We start from the raw sequence: 18305 nt of genomic DNA on the forward strand, positions 1-18305 counted from the left end.
AATATTCTATGAAAACATGTATTACTATGGGGAAATATACCCTTGCTTGGAAACAGGGAGGGCATTCAGCTGTAGAAAACCTGTCTTAATAAATTCCATTAATCCATGCAAGTATGGAAAAGTGGACATTAAAATGATGAAGTTAATGAATAACTAAATTAATTTATTAACAAACTGAATCAAACATTGGTTGATTAATTTTTAGAAGGATTGCTTGATTGATTACCTGATTGCTTATTCGCTAATTAATTTTAGGACACCTCTGATGAAATATTTCTTACTCTTTCAGAAAATAGTGTGGTATTTAGTATTCCTAGATCAAACAGGATGCTGCAGTACCTGTGACTTTTGCAGAATCTGAAATTGGTTTTAAATCAATACATTTGCTGTTCAGAATCAATATCCATAGAGTTGACATCTGTATGAGACATGTGGATGGTGAGGGGATACTGGGGATTTGATGATCCAAGTAGGAAGGAAGGATTAAAGTTTTCCTTACCAGATAACTATCTTGCTAGCATTCAGTCTGAATATTAGTTAACTCTGTAAATATTGATGCCGTATTGGAATAGTTGTATGATTAAGAAGTTTGGGTTCAATCCCACTGCATGGCACCCTGACACCTTATGCAAGTGTCTTCTACTATAGCCTTGAGCTGACCAAAGCCTTATGAATGGATTTAGGAGATGGAAACTAAAAAAAGCCCATCTTGTGTGTGTGTGTGTGTGTGTGTATGCACACATACACTTGTCTTGACATCATGTGATGGTTGTAAATGAGCATGTTGTTCATCTCCAGTCTTACATGAAATATTACCTTACTTGGAAACAGGTGGGATTTGGTGACAGGAAGGGCATCTGGCCATAGAAAATCTGCCTCACCAAATTCCTCTAAGCCATGCAAGCATGGAAAAGTGACATTAAATGATGATGATGATTACGTGTGTGTGTGTGTGTGTGTTGTCTGGAGTATTGTAGAATTAATGAGAGTATCAAATAAAAAATGCCATCAACCTTTTATATCCATCATCTCAGTTTTGTCTTTCACCCAATCTAGGTTGCTGAGGTAAGTACCTCACAAAGTTCTGTAGCTAATATAGTTGACACAAATCTCTTGGGGGTGGGGTGGGGGGCAGTGCCATAGTATGGCCACAGTTCAATCAATGACCAAAACCAATAAAAGAATAAAATACTGAAAGTGTAGAATGAATGAATGAATAAAAGAATGTACCTGAAGTTTGGCATTGCTCTTCATATATCTATGCAATTCTGTGTTACTGAGATTTAATTTTTCTCTAGCTTCATGTAATTGTTCACGAAGTTCTGAAAAATGGACAGGAGTTTATCTCAAGTTATCAATAACTCTTACCTGGTTTATTTATCAATCTCAACTTCCAATCTTTCAAACATAATTTACATTAGGTTTATCAATAACTATTTTTGTATGTAGGACTTGTTTATTTCCTGCAATTTATACTTTCCTTATTACAGCACAAGGAACTGTACCTGCTTCGCAAAATATAAGGTATCTTCCTTACTACACACAATATAGGGTACTTCTATGCTATACATTACAGGACATTTGTGTACTGTACAGAATATTGGGTACTTTCCTTCCATGCACAACAAAAGTAACTCTCTGGACAAGGCACCACACACACACACACACACACATACACTAGAAGGTATTTCCCTACCACACAAAGTTGATACACCATACTTCAAATATAGATTTGTGAGAGATGAAATTATTTACTGAAGGACATTCAGCTTTGCTCACTGTTGTAGTCCTACACAGACAGAATGATGGCCATGGCTTGTACATCTGTAATCATAAGTCTGCTTCAACAGATTTGACCCAAGTAAATATTAGCAATATAACCATAGGTCTGCTCAGGCAGTATATCGTGGCACACTGGTGTGCCATGAAACAATGCTAGGCATGCCACAGTGTAAACTGAATATAAATTTTTCCCTATAATTTTAGTTGTATTTTTAGTTCAGGTGTGATAAAAATAAGTGTACTGCAAGTGAAAAAAGGTTGTGGAGCCCTGACCCAATGGACTAAGCATCATCAGAATGGCTGGAATGTTTTTCCAGTGGTCCTGAGAGGAAATATCAGCAACATAGTCACAGCTTAAACATCTATGATGATAGGTCTGCATAAACAGAGTTGATCATGGTTCAAGTATCTGTGATCATAAAACTGCTTGAATATGGTTGATCTGGGAATAAACACCTGTAACACAACCACAACTCACACACTTTTGGTCATAAGCTTGAACTGGGCTGACTTAGAAATGAACAACAATAATAAATAAACAGGTACTTGGTAAAATAAAATAGCAGTCATATACAGGGGTTTATTTTGTCATATACAGGTATGTATTTTAGCAACCCTTGAAGAAGTAAATAAGATTGATAGCTGTAATATACTAGGGTCAATTCAATCAATAATAAACATGTATCATTTTGGCCAATGTGAGAAATAGTTATTACTACATACCTTCAGTTTGAGCAGGTGATCCTCTCTAAACATAGTTAAGGTGTGAATAATAAGGAAACTAAATAATAGAAGTTATATATACACAACAGTATTTTATGGAGCAGATATTTTCCTTTTCCTTTACTGAGGGAAGTGATCTTGCATGGATCTGGCTGTGGTCACTAAACAAATAAAAGAACTGAAAAAACTTTTAGTCTTTTGAATGTAGCCATACTAAGGTACCACCTTCAAAGCTTTTAGTTAATTATATATCCACCTAGATATTTTATCTAGTACTCATTTTATCACTTTCGGTTCATTGAATGGATAAGTACTCGTTGGTATAAAGGGATGTAACTTACACAATAAATACTTCAATATATCATGTGATTACATGACCAACCAGGCTATCATATATATATATATATATATATATATATATATATATATATATATATATATATATATATATTAGATGAGATTCAGTACAGCCTTTGTTCAGTTAAATCAAGGTTAGAGAAGAAGACATTAACACAAAGTGCTATGCAGTGAGACTGAACAAGAAAGGGAAAATCCACAATTAAGTAGATGTTCTCAACTAAATTTTATAAAGAAGATAACAAGTAAATCTATATTGCCTAATAAATCTTATAAACATGATAGCCTCATGTAAATTTCATATAAGAAATATTCAAGAGACACTATACTTATCGAAAAAAATTCAAAGTGCTGTTGTTATTAAAGTAGAGACAAAAGTGGAAAGCTAACAGAATTGTTAACTCATGGGGCAAAATGGTTTGTAGCATTTTGTCAGGCTTTACATTCTGAGTTCAAATGCTGTTGAGGTTGACTTTGCCTTTCATCCTTTCAGGATCAAGTACCAGTTAAGCACTGGGGTTGATATAATCGACTTATACATTCCTACCAAAACTGCTAGTCTTATGCCAACATTTGAAGCCATTATTAAAATAGAGACATCTAGATGTACACAAGCAAAATTTTTTATGACTCCCAACAAATAAAAGTAGAGAAGAAAATATTTGACATCGAGAAAAAGATACATAAAGTTGAAACAACTGGGGTTGATCAGCTTTTGTAGAGAGCAGCCAAAATTGTTGGAAACGGTTACGCAGATCCTCTACCCAGGATGGCTGTGGAAGAAGAGAAATAAAAACATTTTTTGAATACAAGAATACTAAGCAAGAATTCATTTGAATAGTGGTGCATGCCCATTATTTAGGGGGTACACTGGACAGCATTTCCCCCTCACTATTCAATGGTGTACCCTCAGATTTACAGTGATACACTTATTTCGAAATTCCACTTTAGCACTATTATAAATTTGTGTCCAACCAGAATATTGTGTGTGTATGTGTATATATATATATATATATATATATATATATATATATATATACACACACACACAACAGGCTTCTTTGAGTTTCTGTCTACTGAATCCACTCACAAAACTTTGATCAGCCCAGAACTATAGTAGAAGACATTTGCTCAAGGTGCCACACAGTCGGACTCCAACCTGGAACCATGTGACTGGGAAGCAAACTTCATCCTATGCAGTCCTTGTTGATATTTAGCACCAGGTCATCAACCCAATCCAGAAAATCAGTTATCAAATAGGCATAAGTATGGCTGTGTGGTTAAGAAGTTCACTTTGTGACCACACTGTTTCAGGTTCAGTCCCACTACATGGTACCTTGGGTATCCAAAGTGATACCCAAAGAGGGACGGAACCTGAAACTACATAATGTAAAACAAACCTTTTAAACCAAACAGCAATGTCTGTTAATCTGGATTATATAGATGAGATTAATAACCAAAAATGTATCTTGACTCTTACCCATGCCGGAGAACCACTTTGACGGGTTTAGTCAAACAAACTGAAATCAGTCCTGTTTTAAGTCTGATGCTTATTCTCTGAACCAAGCTACATGGACAGAAACAAACCATCACTGGTTATGAAGCAGTGGGGGTATAAACACAAAGAAACACACACATACACTCAAACACGCACACACAATAAGCTTCTATACAGTTTCTGTCAACCAAATTCACTCACAAGGTATTGGTCAACCCAGGATTGTAGAAGGCACTTGCTCAAGGTGCTACATAGTGGGACTGAACCCAAAATATGTGGTTGCAAAACAAGCTTCTTAATGACACAGCCACGCTTGAGATTTAATAGCCTGAAAGGTATTATCTATATGAGAAAAATAAAAGTAAAAGAAAAAGACTGGCATTCCATCGGTTATGGCAACAAGGATTCCAGTTGATCCAATCAATGGAACAGCTCGTTTGAAAAATTAACATGCAAGTGGTTGAACGCTCCACAGACACATGTACCCTTAATGTAGTTTTCAGGGAGATCCAACGTGACACAGAATGTAACGAGGCTGGCCCTTTGGATTATAGGTACAACTCCTTTTAGCCAGCTTAGAAGACTGGAGCAATGTAGAATAAAGTGTTTTGCTGAAGGACACAAGCACCGCTAGGAATTGAACTCATGATTGTACAATTCTCAGCCGAATACCTTAACCACATGAGAAAAATAACTCACCTGAGTACTGTACACATTTAATCAGAGCAGGTAAATCACCTTACCTTGAATAGTTCCTTATAGGAAGGATGACTTGTTGGGTTCTGAACAAAAGGTAAGGCATAATATGGAAGGAACGCTGGTGTCTGGCTCAGCTCAGCCCCTTGGGTTTCTAGAAAGTTCTTGAAAGTAGCCATTGCTTGTTCACTATCCTAAAACAGAAGACAATATGGAATAATGTAAAATCAGTTTCTTGAATATGGATATTATATAGGAGAGTATGTTTACTATTTTGTTGTTGTTGTTATTTAGATCAAGGTCAGCCCTAATCTATCATCAAAGACATTCTAATGGTGACCATCCTGTCTTTTGCTTTCAGACAGTGTATCTAGAACCTCATTATTTAATACTTTGGTCATTAGTGAGAGAAAGGAAGGTTGATTCAACCCTTCTAGATACCAACCCACCCAGGACCACCCTTGGTTCTATAATACAAAATTGTTTTAAAGAGATCTAAATTAAATTAACATGAAATTTTGATGGAAGGTTTTATGTTTCAAATGCTTGCTTAATACATTCTTCATTATTTTCAAAATTATTTGAAAAAAAAAAAATCACTTTTCCACAGAAATATAGTTGTAAAAGGGTTAAGGTACTGAACAACCAGTCAAAAAGTTGATGGTTTCAATCCTAACATTATCTGAGCATTACAGCTGGGACATTATCCTGACATTATCAGAGAATTACAAACATTTAAGACCCAAGCACCACACTTCACTTGCCAGTTACATCAGTTTCTGTCATGGAAAATTTAACCATTCAATAAATGGAGATCAAAAAAATAACAAACAAAGAATCAAGCACTTGACTGGATGTTTGATTTTTTATCACTCTTGGTACATGGTTTGGGGACACAGCAGGCCAACGGTTGTTCTGTGTCTGTTCACTATCTGATCCTGGCAGAAATTTTTGTTGTTTGTAAGAAACCAAAGCTTGGAAAAGTGGACTGATGATGATGATGATGATGATGATGATGATGATGATGTTGATGATGATACAGATTTCAGGAGTACTTCATACTTTTGTTGGTAATTTGTGACGCATTGGATAAACAGCAAAATGAATCCATAGTGTAAACTCCAGTTTCTTAGCAACCATGTCAGTACTGCGAATATCTTGAGGAATATTTGTATTCCACTCACGCAGAAAATCTTTCCTCTTTCCTAAATCGAAATATTCAAGGACATTTTTCTGCAAAAAGAAAGAAAGAAAAACAAAAAAAATGTTCGTATTTATATAGCACTAGCAGAAATACCCGGCGTTGCCCGGGTTAAAGAGAATAATGAAATCTACAAACGCCGTCTAGACTACGCATCATCTTTATATATAGAGATATATATACACACACGCACCCAAACACACGTATATATATGTATATCAATATAAATATATGAAAGTCAATGAAGTTTCGTAAAAGAAGGTGATCATGTACATACTTTCTTGCTGTTGTGATTATAACACCTCATTGTAAACTATGTTCCTTGTTTTCCCTTGTGGAGCATATACAAATAGGTTTTTTGTTGCTGCCCACTCTTGAGCAGCCAACATACAGTTGTCCATGTGAGAAGCAGGGCTCTTCCAAGAGAAGACCAGCTACAGACAGTGTTTGACCCTGATATTTGTTTATGGACATGGCAAAAGTCACACGAAGGGGGAATTGTAGTCTTCTGAATGTAAAAGGAATGTCTGCTCCTGATGGAGTAAGAGGAATTCTTGGAATAAAGACGTCATCCCCTTTTGCACATCTAGAAAGAATGGTAGCCTCGATAATGTGTGACATCATTTTCTAAATAATGCTCATCTGTTATGTTCGGGTTAAAATTTCATCAACATCAAAAATATATGAATTTTCATGGGAGTTATGGCCGTTATGCAAAGAATATAATTTCCAAATTTCATAAAGATCCATTCAGTACTTTTGACGTAGTTTTGGATAAGAAAACAAATGACTAATGTGTGTGTTTGTGTGCATGTGTATGTGTGTGTGATGGGTGTATATATGTATAGATATCTGTATGCATGTATATATATGTATATATGTGTACATATTACATGTACATCTATATATATATATACATCTACACATATGTATACATATATATGTATGTATAGATCTATATATATATATACATATACGTGTACATCTATATGTATACATATACATCTCTCTCTCTCTCTCTCTCTCTTTCTCTCTCTCTCTTTCTCTCTCTCTCTTTCTCTCTCTCTCTTTCTCTCTCTCTCTTTCTCTCTCTCTCTTTCTCTCTCTCTCTTTCTCTCTCTCTCTTTCTCTCTCTCTCTCTCTGAAAGTATCTGTCATTACAGTATCAAAATGGTGTACATATACATGTATATGTATACATATACATCTCTCTGTCTCTCTCTTTCTGTCTCTCTCTTTCTCTCTTTCTCTCTCTGTGAAAGTATCTGTCACTACAGTATCGAAATGTGATTGTTTCAGTTAGTGGAATAGTTTCATTTTTAAAGTGAAAGTATTTGACATGAGTGTTTTTGTTTCACTTTTGACACGTAATACTTAAATAGTGGAGGAGATATTATGTTGCCGTGTGCTCGAACTCTGCAAGAAGTTAATAATTTTTTTTGACTAAAACACAACTGGAACCCTAAGTAAGGCATGTGTAAAATTTGAATGAAATTGGTTGCGTAGTTCTCGAGTTTTAGGGATTCACACAGACAGACAGACAGACAGACAGACAGACAGACAGACAGACAGACAGACATTCTCATTTTTATATATATAGATAAAAGTATATTCAATTATACATGTACTAGCTCAATTGAAACACTGCCTACAGCTGTTCTTCCTTTCGGCAGTTCAAGCTGGAGTTTAGGTAGGAAGTCAACTTGAGTACTATCTATATATACCTATTGTCTGTCTCACTGTCCTGTTCTTGTTTACACTTTCACGCTCCGCAAAAATTTCCAAATTTAAATTAATTTGCTTGCGGGAAGGACTGCTCCAACGAAGTCACGTATTGTCCTTGCCTTCGAAACGCGGAGTAGATGGAACAGGGACAACTGAAGAAGGGTAATTTTCTTTATGTTGCATGTCTCGTTTCTCTGTTAGTTTTTTTCGTTGTTCGGAAAAAAAAAAGTTCGTTTGCTGTTTTCGTCTTTATGTTTTCGTTTCTCATTGTGTTCAACGTTTTTTGTGATGTCCTGTACCCATATATGCATGTGTGTATACATATAGATGTCGGTATGTACATATATGTATGGATATATGCATATATGCATATAATTATATATTATATATATGTGTGTGTGTATATATATATATATATATATATATATATATATATATATATATATATATATATATATATATATATATATATATATATATAATTATTATTTTTATTATTAAGAAGGCACTGAACTGGCAGAATTGTTAGCATGTTGGGTGAAATGCTTAACAGTATTTTGTCTGCAGCTACATTCTGTGTTCAAATTCCACCAAGGTTGACATTATCTCTTATTCTCTCTCTAGAGCGACAAAATAGGTACCAATTGGAAACTGGGATCAATGTAATTGACTTCCAAACTTGCTAGCCTTGTGCCAAAATTTGGAGCTGAACAACCACAGCAACAATATAAAATAAGTACAACACTGAAAAGTAAGTATGGTGGAGGAGGGGGTGCAGTTTTGTTGGACTAAAACCCTTCTAGGTAGTGCTCCAGCATGACTACAGTCTAATGACTGAAATAAGTATAAGATAAAGCTGCACAAAAGGTGGTGGGGAGAAACAATATTTAGAGGAGCAAATTAATAAAGGATAAAATAATTACTTGAGTCGCTTTCTTCTGGTCATCTAAAACTAATTCAGCTGAAATTTCACAAATTGGTTTAGACTTTTGCTGGCATTCTTCAACAAACGTCTGTTGAGCTTGTTCATAACCGCCAAACTCGAGGTACTGCAATTATAGAATAACAGAAAATATCATGAAGTGTCGAGAGAAGAAATGTCATGGGTTTCATACATACATCAAGAGAGAGAGTACATCAAGAGAGAGAGTACATCAAGAGAGAGAGTACATCAAGAGAGAGAGTACATCAAGAGAGAGAGTACATCAAGAGAGAGAGTACAGTGAACTGACTCACATCCTCTAAATCAATCAGTGACATAGTGATGTGTTGTAAAAGATTCTCCATCAGTGATTCTGAAAATGAATGTATAGGTGCAGCCGTGTAGTAAAAAGCTTGATTCCGAGTTCAGTTCCACTGTATGGTACTTTGGGCAAGTGTCTCCTTCTATAGCCTCAGGCCAACCAAAGCTTTGTGGGTGGATTCAGTTGACAGAAACTGAAAGAAGTCCATCATGTGTGTGTGTACGTGTGTGTGTGTGTGTGTGTGTGTGTACATGCACCTTTGTGTCTGTCCCCCCCCCCCCCCAGTACCACCATGTTTACATTCCTGTAACTTAGTGGTTTTGCAAAAGAGACTGACAGAATAAGTACCAGGCTTAATCAAAGTAAATTCTGAGGTCAATTCATTCAACTAAAAATTCCTGAAGGTAGTGCTCCAGCATGACCACAGTCTAATGACTGAAACAAGTAAAAAAACAGAAGATAAAAAGATACACTCAGAAGTACGTATGGTATACAAGCACACACACATACATAAAGACTAATGAAACACATGCATTTGTCTGATAAAGAGGCAGGCATACTCATTCCAGGGCTCAACGTCACTTTTATGGATGCAGAGGGGCTGGCATGGGACCACATGTGATGGAGAGCGCTGGTGAATTTGATCGGCTCAACAGATGATCTCTGGAACCACTAACCTGAGATGGTCCCAGCCCCATCAAGTTAGAGCAGAAACAAAGCACTATATAGCTAAGCCCCTGCAAGTTATTAACAGAGTAGATACCTATATAAATTCCAGTCTGATCTACAGATTGGATTTGGTTTCTACTTTAAAGCGAGTGTTACGTGTTCAAACATGCTTGAGACATATTCAAACCTATAAGAAAGCCGTTCACTGTATTTTGTCACGGAGAACATTTTCACTGCAGACAGATAGGTGTAAACACACTGAATCAGCATGCAGTGTTCCCTAACCAGACAGGAATGCATGCATTCCTCTTCAGTACCAGAAACCAAAGAGGCAGATATTGCAAACTAACAAGAGAGACAGGTCCTTTTTTATTATATTCCTGTCATCATACAATGACCGGTTGCAGTATTCAGCACTTTGTTGTAAATAAAACAAAGGGTGACAGTGTTATGCAGTAATGTGTATAAATACAAACTTATTACCAGATCAAATGTGTTTGAGGCATATTCGAACCCATAACAAAAAGACATTTACTGTATTTTGACAAGGAGAAAATTTCCTGCTGAAGACAGACAGGTATAAGCACACTGAGTCAGTTCACAGCACCTACCACAAACACACACACACACACACACGCACACACACACACACACACGCACACACACACACACACATCATAATCATTTCACATCTGTTTCCATTCTGGCATGGGTTGGATGGTTTGACAGGATCCAGTGAGACACAGGGCTGCATCAAGCTCCACTGTCGAGTTTGGCATAGTTTCTACAGGTGAATGGCCTTTCTACATGTTGGTGTGTGTGTGTGCTTGTGTGCTTGTGTGTGTGTGTGTATGTGCATTTGGAAAAACATGACAACACTTACCTCTTTCACAATAGCATTTAACTCTCCTTCAAATGCAACGACAGGCCAAGGCCTCACAGAACCAGACATAACCTGAAATATACATGTGTGTGTGTATATATATATATATATATATATTCCATATAAATTCCATATTTTGTCATTTTGTCCTTTTGCTGAATTCCTTCCAACCACTTGAAGTTTAGCTCTGATGTAGTTTAATGAATGTGATTTTCATCATTAAATGCAAAACTACATCAGAACAATAAATTTGAAAATAATCTAGTGAAAATTTGAAAAACTTCAAAAAGTTGGAAGAAATTTAACAAGATCTGCTTATTGCTTATTTCTATTTTGATGCATATATTTACACATTTACAAGATTGTTTTATGTTAAAAATTTGGATTATACCTTCAATTTTGTTCTATACTTAAAAGTTGCTAAAAGCCAATCACTTGAAACTCTTATATGTAGAAAATTTGGACACTGTCTCTGATTTTGTTCCACAGTTAAGGTGTTGTAAAGCATAAACACATAGTTTAAGTGATCAAACAACTAAAAAAAAAAAAAAAAAAAAAAAAAAAATCATTGTCAAAACTAACATCTGTCCATTTACAACAGAGCCCAATGTTGTTTCTGTTGGTGAGTCTTTCCCTTTCAACTGTCCAGTCTGTCTGACTTTAAGCAGTTCTTGTTAATGCTCTATAAAGATAATAAGTTTGTTGATTGTTTCATTAATTATTTCTAAATACAATTAATTGCTAATTAAATAAATAGAACACTGCAGATTAGCCTAATTCATAACAACCAGTGAATTATTAATTAATTTTCAAAACATGTGTATTCTTCTGTAATTCTAAATTTCGTTTTCTTTTTGTTCCTATTTTGGCATAATATACCAGCCTAAAAAGAATGGTGAACTGACAGAAATGGTTGAGACCACGTGGTTTCAAATCCTACAGGCACTGATTTTTCTTTCATCCTTCTCAAGTTAATAAAATTAAGTTCCAACGAAGAACTGAGTTTGAGCTTAATTGAATACGCCCTTACCAAAAATTACAGAGCTTGTGTATATACTAGTGTAGTGAGGCTTCAGTTGAGTTTTGAACCATTACTCTCAACTCTGCCCTGCTCAGGGCCATGACATTCCATCATTAAAGGCAACATGTTGTTATAAGAGGCATTGATGCCTATACAACTATGGTCCAACCAATTACTATTGCTACTTGTTATGGCTGATTCAGTGAACTTAAAAGGAAGTGAGAAAGTTTTCCCATCAAATCATCAAATAGCTTGACCAAAAGTTCTAGACACTTTTACTTACAGTTATAAAAAGTTAGCCAATTCAACCTCAGATAGAGCCATCCAGAACCTGCACTGAATTATGTCACTGTATGTGATGGTCCCGTACCCTCTTCCGCTTTTCATTACTTAAAATCTTTGTCATGTTTGACAAAAGAGGTTGGCTTTGGGTTGTAATGTCAAATATGCACTCACTGTTCCTTTAAATTAAAAATATGTTACACATGTAAATATAATTGATGTGTGTTAATAGGAATATATGAAAATTCAAATAGTAGTGTGACCATTCTTGACTTCACATGGAGCCACCTAATATTGTGTACTACTAACAAAGGATTAATGATTAACGCCCTCCTAAACTAGAAACCAATATACTACCCCTTACAAACTTTGCTGGATGATGAATGCAAGTTTATATACATATGGGTATGTGTGTGGTGTACATTCATACATATGTAGATGTGTGTATTTTTTTCTATTTTAATATCCACTTTCACATGTGTGTGTGTGTGTGAGAGAGAGAGAGAGAGAGAGAGAGAGAGAGAGAGAGAGAGAGAGAGAGAGAGAGAGAGAGAGAGAGAGAGAGAGAGAGAGAGAGAGATTTCCTACAAATACCTTTACTAATATTGTTGCAAATCACATATATCAACAAAATGCAACTTGAAATTTCGAAAAAAAAAAAAACGATGCTATGCATGTCAGTAGATCTGTGTGCGTGACCACCGTTTTCTTTTTCATAATACATTCCGATATAATTGTAATTTACACCATCTGAAAGACATTCATAGAAAATTTCATAAAAAGTAATTATTTGTCTGAGAGTTATGAGGAAACAAAATCGAGAGAGTACACTTGCGTAGGTGCGCCATATTTTCTTTAACTTTTTAATTATAATATACTATTTTGAATATTCTATGGGATTTTTTAAAAACAAACACCCTAAAAATGAATAAAACTCTTCGATAAAGAAACGTATTTAAAAAGGGTTCGATGAGAATAAATTTTCGTTACCTTAACAATCGATGTGAATGCTTAATTATATACACAAGTCTTATTTCATATACGTATACCTATAACAAATATTCTCTTTGTAATAAATCTGTCCCGACATATGTCCGGATAAACGTCATTTTCAATGAAATAATGTGTTATTGTTATTCATTGCCTAGCAACCATGCGAATCAAAACATCCGTTTTATTCCATCAATACATCCTACAAATCATCAGTGCTTATAGTTAGCGAAGGTGAGGAAGCGAGGGAAGGAACATGCCTACAAACATCAATGGTGCCTGAGAAAAATTCATAATGACGAGTCCTGTTCTACAGTGAATTACCGTCGTAACACACACACAGACACGCACACACACACGTATATAAAATACACCCTCGCCCACTATATATACTGCTTAAAAAAAACCATTCGCACACACACACACACACACATATATATATATATATATATATATATATATATATATATATATATATATATATATATATATATATATATATATATATATATATAAGTAAAAGGGGGGGGGGGAGAGAGAGAGAGAGAGAACACAGCTAGTATTTCTCTTTATCATTGTTCGAAGTTGCTTGTTTTCACTCATCGACTGTGCGAACGTTTAAAAACTGACAACTCCGAGTGATGGCAACACAGATGAGGAGAAAACAACCACGAACCATAACTTATACGCTTTGAGTACTTTTTCTCTCATTTGTGAAAATAAACCTCATTCCATAAACACACACACACAAAGTGTATATAAGTAATAAATACACACACAAAGTGTATATAAGTAATAAATTTAAAACAAATTGAAGCTGACTACTAAAATGAAAATAATAATAATAATTTCAAAATGGGTATCAAAAGAAATTGTTTTGTTATTTTAGAATTTTTAAAAGAAAATTTCCGCAATTAACGCGAACATATCTAGAGTTATGTGCCCTCGATAAGGTTACCATAACAACGAAGTAAACAAAAATATTTCTTTAGTTTTAAACAGTCATTTCGCTCTAGAGTTCAGAATTAATCCCGCCACAAGGATTTAATGCAAGCTTAAATGATATTTTTTTTGTTTTTGTTGACCGTTATTTTATTGATTATTGAGATATATTGTGCTTTGCAAGCGATATGATTTGCAGTCATGTGTAGGAACTATGATGCTCACACCGTGTGAGACTTGAAACACACTCGTACACACACGAAAAGCCTGAGCTAAGATTATTTTTCTTTAATAACGATGCTTATTATAGGATATCAAAATTTGTCACTGACCATGTATGACTAAATCACTAGACATCTTTTTACTCCACTTATATCGTCACATAATATATTTCCACATTTTCTGCTAAGAGTTGCGTCCCTTAGATTATATTTATCTCATTCTTTAACTTAACTATTTTGATATCAACCCGCCCAAAACTTCCTGTTTTAAAATGATCCAAGTTAAAGACTTAATGAGGACAAAATTATTTCATTAGATTTTCCAAACTGTGCCTATGTTTAAAAATCAATACTCTTAGAGTGTCAGATTGCCGGAGCATCGAACAAAACGATTTGTAGTATTTAGTTACACTCGATTTCAAATCCTACAAAGGCTAGTTTAGCCTTTTTCCTTCCAGGAGTCGATAAAGTAAACATTAGTCAAGTTCTAAGCCCAATTTTATCGACTACAGCTCTTTCTAAAAAGTGAGTGACCTTATACTCATTTTAGGAGTCTTATGTAAGAAAGTTTACAAACTTAAAACATTAGGATTGTTAATCATCGCTTCTGAATAACTTTAATCAAATTCATTCAATTTTGAAATATTTACATAATAAAAATATCGTTTTTAATTAATTTCGGATTTTTAAAGTTAGAAATTATAGTAAAACACAGCACTAATAAATGTTATTGGTTTCTCGAGAATTTTCACTTTCTTAAATGTATTTTTAAAGACAAATCAATGTTTCAAAATCTAATATTATCATTAAAAAGAAATAATGGTAGTAGTACCTAAACAAATTATCTTTCAATGAAAATGTTCAAATAAACTGATTGCTAAAAAAAAAAAAAAAAAAAAAAAAAAAAAAATATGTACTGTGTTCTTACCATTTCAGCTGCCTAAATCATGTTCACTCTACTTCACATCCAGGGATTCCACTATACACCATAAATATTAATCAATAGTGGCAAAATTATTCCTAAACTCTTAGTATCGACGAGAACAATTTCAACGGCGACTGAACAAATCTATGATATAAGGCATTCCAGCCATGACCACCAGGACATAATCTGATACGTTCTTCCTTCTTTAAAATTTTAAAAAAAAAAAAAAGGGCGTCTTGGAGGAGAAAATTTGATTTAATACAACAGAACACAAAAATGCTGCATGATGAGAGATATAGAATCGTCGAATGGTTTCAAATTTTGGCACAAAGTCAGCAATTTTCGGGGTTGAAGTGAGTTGATTACATCGACTCCAGTGTTCAACTGCTACGTATTTTATCGACCTCGAAAGGAGGAAAGGCATAGTCGACATCGGCAGAATTTGAATTCAAACGTCTTCAAGACGGGCGAAATACTTCGCGTGCTAACGATTCTGTCAGGGTTTCTTTATTTCCCATAAAGGGTATACACAGAAATTGGCACAACACATGTGGAGACATAAAAAACATAAGACAGACAAATAAATAGATATAAAAATTAAAATTAAAAACGTATGATGTACATGCATGATAACAATGAAATGAATATGAAAATGAACTACTTGCCCCACCAAGCAGTCTCATTTCTTCCTTTTACCATTTATAAGGTGTGTCCCTTAATATATCCCCTCAATGCTCCTTTATTAAGTCTTTGTACTTCGAACTATCTGGTAACTTTTTCATGTTCGCGTACAATCTCCAATATAGGACTCCTTTTTTTATATTTGGATATCACATCCTTTTGGCTTTGAGCCACCATTACACACAATTGCAAGCCTATAATATTTATGAATTCCTCCATGTTCACAAATTTTGCCTTTTACCACCGCCTAACCTCACAAATCAAATCCTCTTCTGCCTCTTCTGTCAACAAACAAACATAATAATTCTCACGCGGAGGGAGCTTTTGTAAATCCTGTAATGTCTGCTTTCTTTTTTCTTTTTGTTTTGTAAAGTAGGGGGATGGGTGGGTTTGGTGTCTGCGGGTAAAGGGTGGGACTGAGTGGGTGTGGGTGAGGGTGGGGCAGTTTGGGGTTCCATCTCGTTCTGTCCTTTCTTTCTCTTTTTGCCAGCTACTGTCCATACTTCCTCCTTTCTCTGCGTTTCCTCCAATATCTCTTGTATTTTTTCTGGCCCCTTTTCCTCTTTTTCTGTTGCTTTCTGTGTGGTACAGTGTGCCCTAATGTGGCCCTTCTGGCCACATTTAAAACAACGAGGGACTCTTCCCTCCACCCACACTCTTAGAATCCGATCGACACCGTTTCTAAGAGTCCTTCCAGCGTTTCTACTTCAGCTTGAACCAGTAGGTCTAGCGTCTTGCCTTTCCATTTTGTTCCTTCTATTTCTGTGGCCTGGATGACGTCTACCTCCTCCTTATTTCCGAGAAGGACCGCTGCCGGAACCCAAGCCACATCTATATTGGGCGGGATTTCTTCTACCCTAATCTTGGAAGTCTTTCTTCCAAGATAAGTGGGTAGAAGGATCACTTTATCTGCTCTTGCCGTAGTCACTGCCTGTTGCCTTGGCACTTCCTCTGTCCTAAAATGGACAACAATAGTTCCCTACGAATTTCCCCTTCCTAAATATTTTACCTCTTTCATTACCGAGCATAACGCCTTTTCAATTTCCTCCTCCTTCGCATGTTCCAATCTTTCTTTTATCGAATATACCTTATACACCACGATCTTTTTTTCCATTTCCTCTATCTTCTTGGGTGTTGACAACTTAACGTCACCACACTCTCTGTGCGCCATTTTACCGTCTTTGTCAATATTTGCTAAGTCTACCTCTCTTCTTTTTTCTTTTGTCACTCCTGCGAAGTTCTTTTTACCTAATACTTTGTCCATCTTATTCACCACCATTAATTAGTTCTCCCTCTGAAGAAGCCAACTCAGTGCCACTAAGGTCTGAGTAAAACATATTTCTTTTTGCCATTATCCTGGCTAACTCTCCTTAAAGCGAAGAGAAAGCACCTCCAGTAAAACCGCTGCAAAGCAGCGCAAAAACAATTTACAAAGTGTTAAAAAACACTGACACAAAATTACAACTGTAAAAATAACTTGCAAACACTCAACGGCGTGGTAACGATTCTGCCAGCTCCCCGCCTTAGACTAGTCGAATATATATTGGCTATGTCTTTGTAATTCAGTATCTCTTCCACGCATCTATATGCTTGTAAAATAAAAGCAGCATAGCACCTATGATTCTCGGAAACCGCTTTCATGCTCAGAATTGTCGAAGCACGGAATGAACTACCCTCGTCAGCTGTTTAAGTCAGGACACCGAATATAACAAAAATTCTATTCATCCAACATTGCCCCTGACGTATCTGCACCATTTCCTCTTTGTGGATATTTTATTATTTCTGTCTTTTTGTGTTTTGTTCTGTGTACAGTGCATACACTTTGGGCTTTTCTTCAGTTGGCTTCTTGTTGCTTTTTATCCTTTCTAATACTCTTTTTCCGACACTGTACAATAATCTTATTATCATCACTCAAGTAGCGAGCTGGCAGGATCGTTAGCGCGCCCCCAGACAAAAATGCTTAGCGGTACTTCGTCCTGCGTTCAAATTCCACCTCGGTGGAATTTCAGGGTTGATAAAATAAGTACCAATCGAGCACTGGGGTCGATGTAATCAACTTAACTTCTCCCCCCGAAAATTCTGGCTGTCTGTCATAATTTGAAAATCAGTATTTTAATGGCTATTGACAAAATGCACTATCAGTTTATTTTCATTTATTTCTCTCAAGGCCAGATTTAGGGGTAAGCTAAATACGATACAGTTAAGGGTTTCACATTCAGAAGGACCCTCTCAAACTCTTAATTTCTTTTTTGTTAGTCTTCGATTACTATTCCAGTCCCATTCGCCTCATAAAGCCACAAGGGAGCTTTATGGGATTATTAGTTTATTCCATAAGCACACAACCTCAAATCTGTGTGAAGAGAACAGTACTTGACTAGTATTTTATTTTATCGACTCCGGAAGAATGAACAGCAAAGTTAACATCAGCATGATTTGATTCTAAAGCGCCGCTAGTAAATACCGCA

The 18305-nt window shown here is 35.6% G+C and overlaps 1 protein-coding gene across 9 annotated transcripts in view; it reads right to left on the minus strand.

The window, feature by feature from the left end:
- LOC106870417 (lisH domain-containing protein ARMC9) overlaps nt 1-18305 on the minus strand; it is a 33989-nt gene that overhangs the window by 13046 nt on the left and 2638 nt on the right. Inside the window, exons 1-9 of one of the 9 annotated variants that reach the window (XM_089360714.1) lie at nt 15163-17084; nt 12083-12260; nt 10779-10850; nt 8906-9031; nt 6119-6289; nt 5104-5250; nt 3546-3635; nt 2506-2530; nt 1231-1322 (exon numbers count right to left, since the gene is read on the minus strand). In XM_089360714.1, coding sequence (XP_089216840.1) covers nt 1231-1322; nt 2506-2530; nt 3546-3635; nt 5104-5250; nt 6119-6289; nt 8906-9031; nt 10779-10847 — 720 coding nt within the window. In that variant the 5' untranslated portion in view covers nt 10848-10850; nt 12083-12260; nt 15163-17084. Of the gene's footprint in view, nt 1-1230; nt 1323-2505; nt 2531-3545; nt 3636-5103; nt 5251-6118; nt 6290-8905; nt 9032-10778; nt 10851-11360; nt 11437-12082; nt 12261-12675; nt 12808-13071; nt 13414-15162; nt 17086-18305 lie in introns of those variants that run through there. The other 8 variants (XM_089360713.1, XM_089360709.1, XM_089360708.1 and 5 more) reach the window with 8 other exon arrangements.

This window comes from Octopus bimaculoides, chromosome 12 (assembly GCF_046866305.1).
Source record: "Octopus bimaculoides isolate indiv1 chromosome 12, ASM4686630v1, whole genome shotgun sequence".
Classification (NCBI taxonomy): domain Eukaryota; kingdom Metazoa; phylum Mollusca; class Cephalopoda; order Octopoda; family Octopodidae; genus Octopus; species Octopus bimaculoides.